This window comes from Oncorhynchus mykiss, chromosome 23 (genome assembly GCF_057628025.1).
Source record: "Oncorhynchus mykiss isolate SJ-2025 chromosome 23, ASM5762802v1, whole genome shotgun sequence".
In the NCBI taxonomy this organism is placed as follows: Eukaryota; Metazoa; Chordata; class Actinopteri; order Salmoniformes; family Salmonidae; genus Oncorhynchus; species Oncorhynchus mykiss.
Genome location: NC_143044.1, coordinates 25,435,779 through 25,450,403, shown reverse-complemented (window position 1 = coordinate 25,450,403; position 14,625 = coordinate 25,435,779). Strand labels below are relative to the sequence as shown.

Genomic DNA, 14,625 nt, shown 5'->3' with positions numbered 1-14,625 from the left:
GGGAAGGCTTTCCACTAGATGCCACAAGAACATTAGTGAGGTCGGGCACTGATGTTGGGCGATTAGGCCTGGCTCGCAGTCTGCGTTCCAATTCATCCCAAAGGTGTTTGATGGGGTTGAGGTCAGGGCTCTGAGCAGGTCAGTCAAGTTCTTACACACAGATCTCAACAAACCATTTCTGTAAGGACCTCTCTTTGTGCATGGGGGCATTGTCATGCTGAAAAAAGGAAAGGGCTTTCCCCAAACTGTTGCAACAAAATTGGAAGCACAGAAACGTCTAGAATTTCATTGTATGCTGTAACTTTAAGATTTCCCTTCAGTGGAACTAAGAGGCCTAGCTCGAACCATGAAACACAGCCCAGACCATTATTTCTCCTCCACTAAACTTTAGAGTTGGCCCTATGGTAGCATTCTCCTGGCATCCGCCAAACCCAGATTCGTTCGTCAGACTGCCAGATGGAGACACGTGATTCCTCACTCCAAAGAACTGGTTTCCACTGCTCCTGGTTTCCACTGAGTCCAACGGCTGCGAGCTTTACACCACCCCAGACGACGCTTGGCATTGCGCATGGTGATCTTAGGCTTGTGTGCGGCTGCTCGGCCTTGGAAACCCATTCATGAAGCTCCCGATGAACAGTTCTTGTGCTGACATTGCTTCCAAAGGCAGTTTGGAACTAGGTAGTGAGTGTTGCAACTGAGTAGAGATTATTTTTACACGCTCAGATCCTCACTTCAGCACTCAGCAGTCCTGTTCTGTGTGCTTGTGTGGCCTACCAATTTGCGGCTGAGCCGTTGTTGCTTCCTAGACATTTCCACTTCACAACAACAGCACTTACAGTTGACGAGGAAAGTTCTAGCAGGACAGAAATTTACGGAACTGAATTGTTGGATAGGTGGCATCCTATGACGGTGCCACGTTGAAAGTCACTGAGCTCTTCAGTACGGGCCATTCTACTGACAATGTTTCTCTATGGAGATTGCATGGCTGTGTGCTCGATTTTATATACTTGTCAGCAAAGAATGTGACTGAAATAGCCGAATCCACTCATTTGAAGGGATGTCCACATACTTTTGTATATATAGTGATTGTGTTAAACCTAACCCTAACCCTGAAAACTGATCTGAGGTCAGTTCTGTGTCTTTTACCCTTAAATGGTTACAGTAAGTAATTGGGGAGGGTATGCTGATCCTAAACCAGTGCTAGGCCAGACATGCACTCTCTGGCTGTGTGTAAACACAAACACACGCACACATGCACACACAGTGATGCAAGCCTATGCTCGCTTCAAGGCAAGCAACAATAAACCATGCATGAGAGCATCAGTAGTTCCGGATGAGTGTCTGAGCTCGATGTGAGTAGGACCTTTAAACAGGTTAATATTCACAAGGCCGCTAGGCCATATGGAGTACCAGGACACGTACTCAGAGCATGCACTGATCAGCTGGCAAGTTCAATCTCTCCCTGACCCAGTCTGTAATACCTACATGTTTCAAGCAGACCATCATAGTCCCTGTGCCCAAGAACGCCAAGATAACCTGACTATCGCCCATAGCACTCACATCTGTAGCTATGAAATGCTTTGAAAGGCTGGTCATGGCCTACATCAACACGATTATCCCAGAAACCCAGGACCCACTCCAATTCGCATACTGCCCCAACAGATCCACAGATGATGCAATCTCTATTGCATTCCACACTGCCCTTTCCCACCTAGACAAAAGGAACACCTATGTGAGAATGCTATTCACTGACTACAGCTCAGCGTTCAAAACCATAGTGCCCTCAAAGCTCATCACTAAGCTAAGGACACTAGGAATGAACACCTCCCTCTGCAACTGGATCCTGGACTTCCCGACGGGCCGCCCCCAGGTGGTAAGAGTAGGTAACAACATATCCGCCACGCTGATCCCCAACACGGGGGCCCCTCAGGGGTGTGTGTTCAGTCCCCTCCTGTACTCCCTGTTCACTCATGACTGCATGGCCTGGCACGACTCCAACACCATCATTGAGTTTTCCGATGCCACAACATTGGTAGGCCTGATCACCGACAACGATGAGACAGCCTATAGGGAGGAGGTCAGAGACCTGGCTGTGTGGTGCCAGGACAACAACCTCTCCCTCAACATGATCAAAACAAAGGAGATGATTGTGGACTACAGGAATGGGAGCAGGCCCTCATTCACATCGACGGAGCTGTAGTGGAGCAGGTTGAGAGCTGTTCCTTGGTGTCCACATCACCAACAAACTATCATGGTCCAAACACACCAAGACAGTCGTGAAGAGGACACGACAAAGCCTATGGCCCCTCAGGAGACTGACAATATTTGTCATGTGTCCTCAGATCCTCAAAAAGTTATACAGCTGCACCATCAAGAGCATCGTGATCAGTTGCATCACTGCCTGGTATGGCAACTGCTCGGCCTCCGACTGCAAGGTACTAAGGAAGGTAGTGAGTACGGCCCAGTACATCACTGGGGCCAAGCTTCCTGCCATCCAGGACCTATATACCAGGCAGTGTCAGAGGAAGGCCCAAAAAATTGTCAAAGACTCCAGCTACCATAGTCATAGACTGTTCTCTCTGCTACCGCACGGCAAGTGGCAAGTCTAGGTCCAAAAGGCTTCTTAACAGCTTCTACCCCCAAGCCATAAGACTCCTGAACAGCTAATCAAATGGCTACACAGACTATTTGCATTGCCCCCCACTCCCTCTTTTACAATGCTGCTACTCTCTGTTTATTATCTATGCATAGTCACTTTAACTCTACCTACATGTACATATTACCTCTATTACCTCAATTACCTAGACTAACTGGTGCCCCCGCACATTGAATCTGTACCGGTACCCCCTGTATGAAGCCTCGCTATAATTATTTTACTACTGCTCTTTTTGTTTTTAAGGCAGGACCCACTAATTTCATTCATACTGACAAATAAAAATGCCAGATTATCCCTGTCAATAGTTGGGAGAAGAATGATTGCATAGCACCCTACCTCAGACTGTCAGGATGTTCATTTTCTAGCTCACAAATTACATTCCTTTGCTGTGATGATTTCTTTGATTAATTCTTGTCTGTCATTATCTATTTAGTGCTCCTGTGTCCTACTCCTATTTTTCTTTATTTAACTAGGCAAGTGAGTTAAGAACAAATTCTTATTTTCAATGACAGCCTAGTGGGTTAACTGCCTGTTCAGGGACAGAATGACAGATTTGTACCTTGTCAGCTTGGGGATTTGAACTTTCAACCTTCTGGTTACTAGTCCAATGCTCTAACCACTAGGCTACACTGATCTCCTAGAGATCAAGCAGTGGTGGAAAAAGTACCCAATTGTCATACTTGAGTAAAAGATTTTACAGTCACCCTGTAAAATACTACTTGATTAAAAGTCTAAAAATATTTGGTTTTAAATATACTTAAGAATCAAAAGTAAATGTAATCACTAAAATATACTTAAGTTTCAAAAGCCAAAGTAAAAGTATAAATCCTTTCAAATTCCTTATATTAACTTCTTATGGCTGCAGGGGCAGTATTGAGTAGCTTGGATGAGAGGTTCCCATAGTAAACTGCCTGCTTCTCACTCCCAGTTGCTAATATATGCATATTATTATTAGTATCAGATAGAAAACACTCTGAAGTTTCTAAAACTGTTTGAATGACGTCTGTGAGTATAACATAACTCATATGGCAGGCAAAAACCTGAGAAGAAATCCAAACAGGAAGTGGGAAATCTGAGGTTGGTCAATTTTCAACCGAGCCCTTATTGAATACACAGTGGGATATTGGTTATGTTGCACTTCCTAAGGCTTTCACTAGATGTCAACCGTTTTTAGAAACTTGTTTGAGGATTCTACTCTGAAGTGGGCCCGAATGAGAGAGGAAAGAGTCAGAGGTCTGCCAGCAGTCACGCGCTGGTCATGCGCATTTCACATGAGAGGTAGCTGCGTTCCTTTGCTTTTCTGAAGACAAAGGAATTCTCCGGTTGGAATATTATTGAAGTTTTATGTTAAAAACATCCTAAAGATTGATTCCATACATCGTTTGACATGTTTCTACAGACAGTAACGGAACTTTTTTATATTTCGTCTGCAACTAGGGAACACGCTTCATGACTTTGGATTTGTTTACCAAACGTGCTAACAAAAGTAGCTCTTTGGACAAAAAGGATGGACATTATCGAACAAATCAAACATTTAATGTGGAACTGGGATTCCTGGGAGTGCATTCTGATGAAGATCATCAAAGGTAAGTGAATATTTATAATGTTATTTCTGTTGACTCCAACATGGTGGATATCTCTATTTGTTTTCTGAGCGCTGTTCTCAGATTATTGCATGGTTTGCTTTTTCCGTAAAGCTTTTTTGAAATCTGACACAGCAGTTGCATTAAGGAGAAGTGTATCTATATTTCCATTTTCATTGACATTTATAATGAGTATTTCTGTAAAATGAAGTGGCTCTCTGCAATATCACCGGATGTTTTTGGAACTAGTGAACATAACGCGCCAATGTATACTGAGATTTTTTTATATAAATATGCACTTTATTGAACAAAACATACATGTATTGTGTAACATGAAGTCCTATTAGTGTCATCTGATGAAGATCATCAAAGGTTAGTGATTAATTTGATCTCTATTTGTGCTTTTTGCGACTCCTCTCTTTGGTTGGAAAAATGGCTGTGTTTTTCTGTGGCTTGGCTCTGACCTAACATAATTGTTTGTTGTGCTTTCGCTGTAAAGCCTATTTCAAATTGGACACTTTGGTGGGATTAACAACAAGATTACCTTTAAAATGGTATAAGATACATGTATGTTTGAGGAATTTTAATTATGAGATTTCTGTTGTTTGAATTTGGTGCCCTGCACTTCACTGGCTGTTGTCATAGCAATCCCGCAGCCCTAAGAAGTTTTTCAGCAAACCAGACTGCACGATTTTCTTGTTTTTTATTAATTTACGGATAGCCAGGGGCACACTTAAACAGTCAGACATAATTTACAAACGACGCATTTGTGTTTAGTGAGTCTGCCAGATCAGAGGCAGTAGAGATGACCAGGGATGTTGATAAGTGTGTGAATTAGACAATTTTCCTGTCCTGCTAAGAATTCAAAATGTAATGAGTACTTTTGGGTGTCAGGGAAAATGTAAGGACTAAAAAGTACATTATTTTCTTTAGGACTATAGTAGAGTAAAAGTAAAAGTTGTCAAAAATATAAATAGTAAAGTAAAGTACGGATACCGCCAAAAAATACTTATGTAGTACTTTAAAGTATTTTCACTTAAGGAATTTACACCACTGCAATCCTACTCCAGTTTGAACTAGCACTGCAGTCACTATTTGGACATTGGGAACACATTTGCATTTGCCTGTTGTATTTCTTTGTGGGTTTTGTCTTAAACAGTCTAGTGCATTTTAGAGTTAAAAAACACCAACTACAGATAGACGTGCTTGTTTGAGCATCTCAAAGACTAAATTAAATGTAGAATCAGTGTAACAGGGGACAAACAGATTATTTTACTATTGTAACAAGCAGTGGTGATAATTATATTGTCCCTGTCAAGAGCCCAGGCTTTTGCCATAGATGGTACAGTTCTCGTCTCTGGACCACAAAAGCTTTAGATTGCATTCTGCTAAGGCACTTGTCTCTCTCTACATCTGTCAACTACCTTGGTGACCAGAGTGGGATCCTTTCGATACGCCTATGGGGCCTGGGTATACAAATGCTCCTAGAGAGAAGGGGGAATACTGAAGCATGTGTTGATGACAGTTATACAGTCTCCATCAGAGGCCCAGACTTTTGGCATAGATGGTAAAGCTCTCATTTCTGTACTGCAACACTGTACGATTGTGCCCTCCACGGCACTTGACATACATTGATTGGTAGGTTATACTATACTTAGATACTACAAATACTGCCTGAGACACCTTTGCTATTTGTCTCACTAATCAACAAATCCTATTTGACATGGAGTTATTTGTTTGTATGTACAGTATATGCATGAAATGTACATTTTTGAAAAAATGTCTCACACTCAGTTAAAAAGGATCTGACCCTTTTCTTCAATTTTCGCCTAAAATGGCATATTCAAATCTAATTGCCTGTAGCTTAGGACCTGAAGCAAGGATATGCATATTCTTGATACCATTTCAAAGGAAACACTTTGAAATTTGTGGAAATGTGAAATTAATGTAGGAGAATATGACACATTAGACCTGGTAAAAGATAATACAAAGAAAAAAAACGTGTAATTTTTTTTCCATCTTTGAAATGCAAGAGAAAGGCCATAATGTATTATTCCAGGTGTTATTATTCCATGTTGTATCAAGTCTGCCCAAATGTGCCTAATTGGTTTATTGATACATTTGCAAGTTCATAATTGTGCACTCTCCTCAAACAATAGCATGGTATTATTTCACTGTAATAGCTACTGTAAATTGGACAGTACAGTCAGATTATGGGCTTTCTGCCCATATCAGATATGTCTATGATCTGGGAAATATTATTGTTACTTACAACCTCATGCTAATCACATTAGCCTACGTTAGCTCAACCGTCCCGCGGGGAGGACACCGATCCCGTAGAGCAGGTATTCCCAAAGCGTTGGGAGTATGTAAAAAAAAATGTGATTCACATTAAAAACTATTTATTTTTTCCAACGGGGCTATACAATTTGGGTGAGTTTTTTTTCTTGCCTGAGCAGCCTCGTTTCACTGCCAAAAACAAAATTAAACCATCTAGTGTTCAGCGAAATAACAACACAATGTCAAATACAGGTACCCTAGTCAAATAATTAACATCCAATCACATTAACCGTTACTCTCTAGCGTGAAACCTCCACTCTTGTGCAGACATTTAGAAACAAAACATGACCATTTGAAAAATAAGCCACAGGAGTTTTTTGAGCGAGAATAAAGACGATTTTCAAATAGTAAGACATGTATAAAAGCAACAGATGCCATTAACAAGAAGGGGCTAGAAGCATCTTATATGGTGAGCTACCGAGTGGCTAGGACAGGCAAGTCCCAAGGCACTGTGGAAGACTTAATTCTTCCTGCAGCCGCGGATATGGCTGGGACAATGATGGGGGGAAAGGTATACAGACAATGCCTTCATCAAACAACACTGTTTTACGACGCATCATTGACATGGCAGGAGATGTTTTTAAACTATTACTGCTTCGCATTAAAGCCAGTGAATTATATGCGTTACAGCTGGATGAGTCTGGCACAGCTTCTGGTATACAGTTGAAGTCGGAAGTTTACATACACCTTAGCCAAATACAATTAAACTCAGTTTTTCACAATTCCTGACATTTAATCCTAGTAAAAATTCCCTTCTGTTTGATCAGTTAGGATCACCACTTGTATTTTAAGAATGTAAAATGTCAGAATAATAGTAGAGAGAATTATTTATTTCAGCTTTTATTTCTTTCATCACATACCCAGTGGGACAGAAGTTTACATACACTCAATTAGTATTTGGTAGCCTTCCCTTTAAATTGTTTAACTTGGGTCAAACGTTTCAGGTAGCCTTCCACAAGTTTCCCACAATAATTTGGGTGAATATTGGCCCATTCCTCCAGACAGAACTGGTGTAACTGAGTCAGGTTTGTAGGCCTCCTTGCTCACACATGCTTTTTCAGTTCTGCCCAGAAATGTTCTATAGGATTGAGGTCAGGACTTTGTGATGGCCACTCCAATACCTTGAATTTGTTGTCCTTAAGCCATTTTACCACAATTTTGGAAGTATACTTGGGGTCATTGTCCATTTGGAAGACCCATTTGCTCCCAAGGATGAACCAGACTTGTGAAGGTCTACAATTTTCTTTCTGATGTCTTGGCTGATTTCTTTTGATTTTCCCATGATGTCATGCAAAGAGGCATGTCATGCAAAGAGGAGTTTGAATGTAGGCCTTGAAATACATCCACAGGCACACCTTCAATTGCCTCAAATGATGTCAATTAGCCCATCAGAAGCTTCTAAATCCATGACATAATTTTCTGGAATTTTCCAAGTTGTTTAAAGGCACAGTCAAATTAGTGTATGTAAACTTCTGACGCACTGGAATTGTGATACAGTGAATTATAAGTGAAATAATCTGTCTGTAAACAATCGTTGGGAAAATTACTTGTGTCATGCACAAAGTAGATGTCCTAACCGACTTGCCAAAACTATAGTTTGTTAACAAGAAATTTGTGGAGTGGTTGAAAAATTAGTTTTAATGACTCCAACCTTAATGTGAGTAAGCTTCCGACTTCAACTGTATGTCCGTTATGTTTATGGGGGGGGGGGGTCAATAAAGGAAGACATCCTCTTCTGCAAACCACTGGAAACCAGGACAACATGAGAGGATATTTTTAAAGTACTAGACAGCTTTGTGACATCAAATTAACTTTGGTGGTCAAGGTGTGTTGGCATCTGTACTGATGGGGAGACAGGGAGACATAGTGGAGTGGTAATGCTTGTGCAAGTGGTTGATCTCGACGCCACTTGCGTACACTGCAGCATCCACTGAGAGGCTATTGCTGCCAAGGGAATGCCTGACAGCTTGAAAGAGGTTTTGGACACTACAGTGAAAATGGTTAACTTTGTTAAAGCAAGGCCCCTGAACTCTCGTGTATTTTCTTCTTCTTGTCTGACCGCCTGCATGATGACGAGTTTCTCACACGACTGGCCTATCTGGGTGATGTTTTTTCTCGCCTGAATGATCTGAATCTAGGATTAGAGGGACAACACACAGGTCTTTCCATCATTGTATTATTTTTTGTGTGCAAATGAACTCAAGCTTTACGGACAATGTCAAATGTGATATAGCGAAGCACCTGAGTGAGTTGGGTACGCAATTACACAGGTACTTTCCCGAAACGGATGACACAAACAACTGGATTTGTTATCCCTTTCATGCCCTGCCTCCAGTCCACTTGCCGATATCTGAACATGAGAGCCTCATCGAAATTGCAACAAGCGGTTCTGTGACATTTTTATTTAATCAGAAGCCACTGGCACATTTCTGGATTGGGCTGCGCTCAGAGTTTCTTGCCTTGGCAAATCACGCTGTTAAGACACTGATGCCCTTTGCAACCACGTACCTATGTGAGAGTGGATTCTCAGCCTTCACTAGCATGAAAACTAAACACAGACTGTATGTGGAAAATTATTTAAGACTGAGATTCTCCAATACAACCCAACATTGCTGAGTTATGTGCATCCTTCAAGCACACCCTTCTAATTAACCTGTGGTGAGTTATTCACAATGTTTGATGAACAAATAAGGTTTTATATGTAAGATGGCTAAATAAGGAGCAACATTTTTTATTATTACTATATTATTATTTGTGCCCTGGTCCAAAAATAGCTTTTTGTCACTTCCCACGAGCCGGGTTGAGACAAAAACTCACACTCATTCTTATATTTAATAAATGTATTATATAGTGTGTGTGTGTGCAGGCTTACAATGATGGCAAAAAACAACATTTGAGAGTGCGCTGACCCTGGTGCTAGAGGGGGTACGCAGCTGGATGTTGAATGTTTGAAGGGGTACGGGACTATAAAAAGTTTGGGAACCACTGGTGTAGAGGTTAATAGAATAATGAGCGTATTGGCAAGATTTTTGCACCATCAACTTTTATCTTAGTAGGAAATGTAATAATTTAAACCATCCTAAATATACTCACATTTACTGAACATTTATCTATATTCCTACGGGCTCTTTATCATTTTCCATACCTTATATTCCAATGCATCCAACATTATGCATGTCCACCATGGTATTGGGCAGCTGCTATTCGAGAACTCTTCTGCTTAAGAAATCAAACTCTGAATATCTTATTGCAGAGAACATTGTACAACTGTTTTTAGATCATATTTTATTACAATGTATGCTATACAGTGAGCTCCAAAAGTATTGGGATAGTGAATTTGTTTGTTTGTTGTTTTGGCTCTGTACTCCAGCACGTTTGATTTGAAATGATATAATGATGGTTAAAGTGCAGACTGTCAGCTTTCATTTGAGAGTATTTAAATACATATCGGGCGAACCGTTGAGAAGTTACAGCACTTTTTGGGGACCAAAAGTATTGGGAATAATTCACTTATATGTGTATTAAAGTAGTAAAAAGTTAAGTATTTGGTCCCATATTCCTAGCAGTTTCAGATTATTTTGTGCCAAATAGAAATGAATGGTAAATAATGTATTGTGTAATTTTGGAGTGACTTTTATTGTAAATAAGAATAGAATATGTTTCCAAACCCTTCTACATTAATGTGGATGCTACCGTGATAATGGATACCCCTGAATGAATCATGAATAATGATGAGTGAGAGTTAGTTACAGACGCACAAATATCATACCCCCAAGACAATCTAACCTCTCACCATTACAATAAAGGGGGAGGTTAGCATTTTTGGGAGGCATGAAATGTATGCCTCTGTAACTTTTGGTTCCCTAAAATTAGAGGGACTATGTACAAAACAGTGATGTAATTTCTAAACGGTTTACCTGATATGAACGAAAATACTGAGTCTGCACTTTAACCTCATAGTCACTGTTGAATTTCCAATCCAAAGTGCTGGAGTACAGAGCCAAAACAACAACAAATGTGTCACTGTCCCAATAGTTTTGGAGCTCACTGTACTTTTTTGGAGAAAATGTGCAAGAATAGAAGGTGCCAACAAAGGTTATAATCATCATAAGAATGGTTTACTGCCATATACAAAAAATCAGCTCCCCCCTCCACGGGGATCGATCAACTTCATCATGTTTTAAGGCTTCGGCCCACCCTCTACTTGGCCCGTGGTCTCTTTGGCCCTTGTCGGTGGAGGACAGCCGCAGGGACCCGGGAATCCCTCCTTATGCCACCTCCTTCAGTTTCCACAATTTGCGAGCACAGTATCCCTTTATTTGTCATGTAGTATATCAATGCAATCTCACCATTCAGTACATTCTATCCTCTCCAACTCTCCATCATGTTTCTATCCTTAGCCCTTTACATGCTCTCTCTGCTCCCACTTCATTTAACCATATCTTATAGAAAACCTAGAGCAGACACACACACACCCCAAAAACTGCCACAGACCAGCAGACTACGCCTCACGTATTCTCTCAGTCAGTCCATACCATAGCATCGCTAAAGGCATGACAACCAGGCCATGACAACTTCAAGAATTAGTGACAATAACAAGCTGTCTTTAGACAGCTTTGGGGTCATGTGCACTAGTGTCATAACTATGTTTCTTTTTCAGCACGTACAGTATTCTCTAAAGAAAAGTAAAGTCTTTGTCAATTTTACTTGAAGTTCTGCTTTTAAACTGCTCATAACAGTTATAAACAAGTTAGTGAATCACAAAAATAAGTAAATAGTTATGAGGTTTATAAGTTGTTTATAAGCAGTCTTTTCCAGTTTTAGCCTAAAGTCTACTCTACACCTTAGAGAAGCCTTACCTGAGCAGATGTTAGTGCGAGCAGTGACATGGGCCTCCTCTTCCTCAGCTCCATACACTTCCTCAGCTTACAGATCTGGTGTCCAGTCCTGCGGTTCAGACAGCAGCTGCACTGGCCACAGTTGATCTTCCTCAGGCACGGCTCACACCCTCCACAACTACTCCTCTTTTTCCTCTCCCTCCTCTGGTTGACTTGTGGGGTTCGGGGCAGAGATGTGCCCTCCTCCAGGGGTCTCGAGCCCAGGCTAGGGTGTCCAGGGGGGCTAGGGGCCCCATAGCCTTGCTCTGACTCTGTGTCAAAGGAGTAGGAGGATTGGGTGCTCTCTGAGCTGCAGGAGAACTTGGAGGTAGAACTCTCCTGGTTAGGGATGGAGGAGGTCTTTGGCACTGAACCCAGATCAGATACAGAGACCGATGCAATGTCTGTGTTTGGTTCAGATCCAGTGTTTGTGTATGGGAATGATGGTGGTGGCTCGTCTTGGTTGTTCTTGTTGTGAGTCTTTGGTACAGAACCTAGGTCAGATACAGAGACACACACGGTGTCTTTGTCTGGTGCAGATCCAGTGGTGAAGAGGTCTATCTTTGTGTATGGGAGTGATGATGATGATGGTGGCTCTTCTGGGTAGTTGTTGTGGTTCTTTGGCACTGGACTTAGGTCTGATACAGACACAGTGATGTTAACGTCGGTGTTTGATTGAGACAGAGTGGTGGGGACCTCCGCGTTTATGTCCAGGTGTGACGAAGATGATGCAGATGATGAAGATGACATATATTTTGTGTTACTGTGATTGGATGACTCTTTGGTCTCTTTGTCCACTGGTCTGAGAAGTTGTCTAGCCTCCAGAGAGATAGGGATCTCTAGGCTCTGACTGGGTGCTGGTTTCGCTGGGGTTACACACAGGGGCTTGTGGGGTTCACTAAGGAAGGCAACTGAGAAACTTAGTGATACTGGATGCATTGGGCTCGCCTGTGATGTCTCATGGCAAGTAGTTGGGCCTTTTAAAGGTTTATGGATTTCAACAGTTTGGGTAGGTTGGATTGGTTTAACACCTTTTTTCAGAACCTTCATACCATGTGACACTGTGGGGTGAGGCGGAGAGGGCAGATGAAGGAGAGGGGGTGATGCCAGATCTGAGGTAGCTGGTTCAGAGACAGGTGAGGCATGGACAGGTGATTGCATCATCAATGCGTCATCCTGTGGAATAGGCTTTTGGGGCTGAGCGACAGACATAATGGTGCTTGTGTCTGAAGGTCTGCTGATAACCTCTCCCTCCTTCTGTCTCTCGTTTTTCTCTTTTCTTTCCTCCGTCTCATTTACCTTGACTCTCTCCACTCTCTGCTTACCGTCTGCTTCCTTCTTTTCTTCATCTCTCTCATATTCCTGCTTCACCGTTTCCTCTCCTTCCTTCTCCAAACTCTCCCCTCCTCTCTGCTCTCCTGCATGGGTATTTCTCTCTCTTTGCTCCATCTCAATCTGCTCAGCTCCGAGGTTAATATTGGCGTTGTCTTCACATTTAGGGCCAACTGACTCTTCCTGCCGGTGTTCACTGGTAGAGTCACCAAGCTCATGGTTCAGGTTGAAAGAATTGCTCTCATTAATATTGTTGATTAGCTTTTCCTGTTGTTGGTCAACACTGGTGTGCTCATCGAGCTCATAGTGGTTGCCCTCACCACTATGGCTGACAGGCTTATCGTATGAGTCAGTCCCAACCGTTTCACCATTATGGGCAACTAACTCTTCCTGTTTGTCATCACTAGCCAAATCATCAGTCCTCAGACTACGAGGTTTTCCCTCACTAGCATGGCCGACTCCCAGCTCCTGCTGGTCAACACAGGTAGTTTCATCAAGTTCAGTCCTCAGGTTAGGAGGTTTGCCCTTACCAACATGGCCAACTACATTATTCCCTTGGTTAATCTCACTTGGGTCTATACTAACAGTGTCAGACTCCTCAGATCCTTGCTCAATCCCGCTCTTGCTCCCTCTCTGACCCACCACTCCCCTTACTCCCCTCACCCCCCTCCCCCTTGTTGTCTTCCCTCCTGTTCTAGGCTTTATTGCCAGGGGAGGAAACTGCTTGGCGCCCCCCATGCCCCTTAAGGATATCCTGCGCCCAGGGGGGTCCTCTCCCACACCATGCTGGAGCAGAGGATTACCCCAGCTCCTTAGCCTCACTGATCCTGTTATACCCACAGCGGCATGGTTAACCCTACCAGGGGATGCCCCCGGACCCTGACCGCCAAGCCTACCAACCCCACTCCTCCCTGGGCTTCTAGCCGGCTGGGCCTGGGTCCTGGTTGTGGATCTTCGGGGTGGCTCTGAAGTTGGCTGTGGACTCTCAAAGGCTTTTCCTCTGGGCTTGCTGGAGTTCAGTCTCTTGGCGGTGGAGATGGCGGTTGTTGTGGGTATCACCTTGCAGCCATTCCTTGTCAGTGGTGGGGATTGTCTCTTAGAGGGTTTGGGGGTAGGCGGCATAGTGGATGATATGAGAGGGCGGAGATGGGGCAGTCGGCATGGGAACCAGGTGAATGGTTGTTAGCCCTGCTCCAACTTTCACTTTTTTCTCTCTCTTCCTAAATTTTTTTAGACACCAAAATTCTGAGTTATTTTCCCACCATGTTGAAAAAGCCGTACAAGTACCTGGAGGAAATTGACAAAGAAAATAAAAATATGTTAAAATAATTGGTTCGACCTCTAGTGCCTGCAAGTCCATGTTTGATTGACAACATTACTTTTTTTATTTCCTGAATAAAACATGCACGTTTTTGTTTTTTTAATGTACTGTGTACAAAAGCACCAAATTGTATAATTTGTAGCAAATGTTTGGAAATCTTAAATTGCATGTTGTTGCATTAGGGAATTAAGTGTGTGACTATTCAAATAGGAAATGTATGAGGTATCAGGTGTGACAATACGGGTTAGTTAATTAGCTTGTCGAGTTACTAGCCATGTATTTCACTTTTAATTTATAATTTTCAATAAACAGGCCTTGTGAACCCACTCACTTCCTTAACGGAAGGAATGGCGCGGGTCTGCCATGCCAAATTGAGTCCATTTTTGGTTTTGGCTAGGCACACACCGTCACAAGTTCACAACCTACAACACCTTGTCAAAGCAATTATCCGTGAAGTAAACACATGTAAGAGATTACACAATTTCCTATAAATAAATAGTTAATTGCAATATATAT

General features: G+C 42.3%; 1 protein-coding gene across 1 annotated transcript in view; it reads right to left on the bottom strand.

Annotated features, from left to right (window-relative positions):
• LOC110502641 (methylcytosine dioxygenase TET3) overlaps positions 1 to 14,625 on the bottom strand; it is a 48,308-nt gene that overhangs the window by 32,960 nt on the left and 723 nt on the right. Inside the window, exon 2 of the mRNA XM_021580846.3 lies at positions 11,439 to 14,075. Coding sequence (XP_021436521.3) covers positions 11,439 to 13,910 — 2,472 coding nt within the window. The 5' untranslated portion in view covers positions 13,911 to 14,075. The remainder of the gene's footprint in view (positions 1 to 11,438; positions 14,076 to 14,625) is intronic.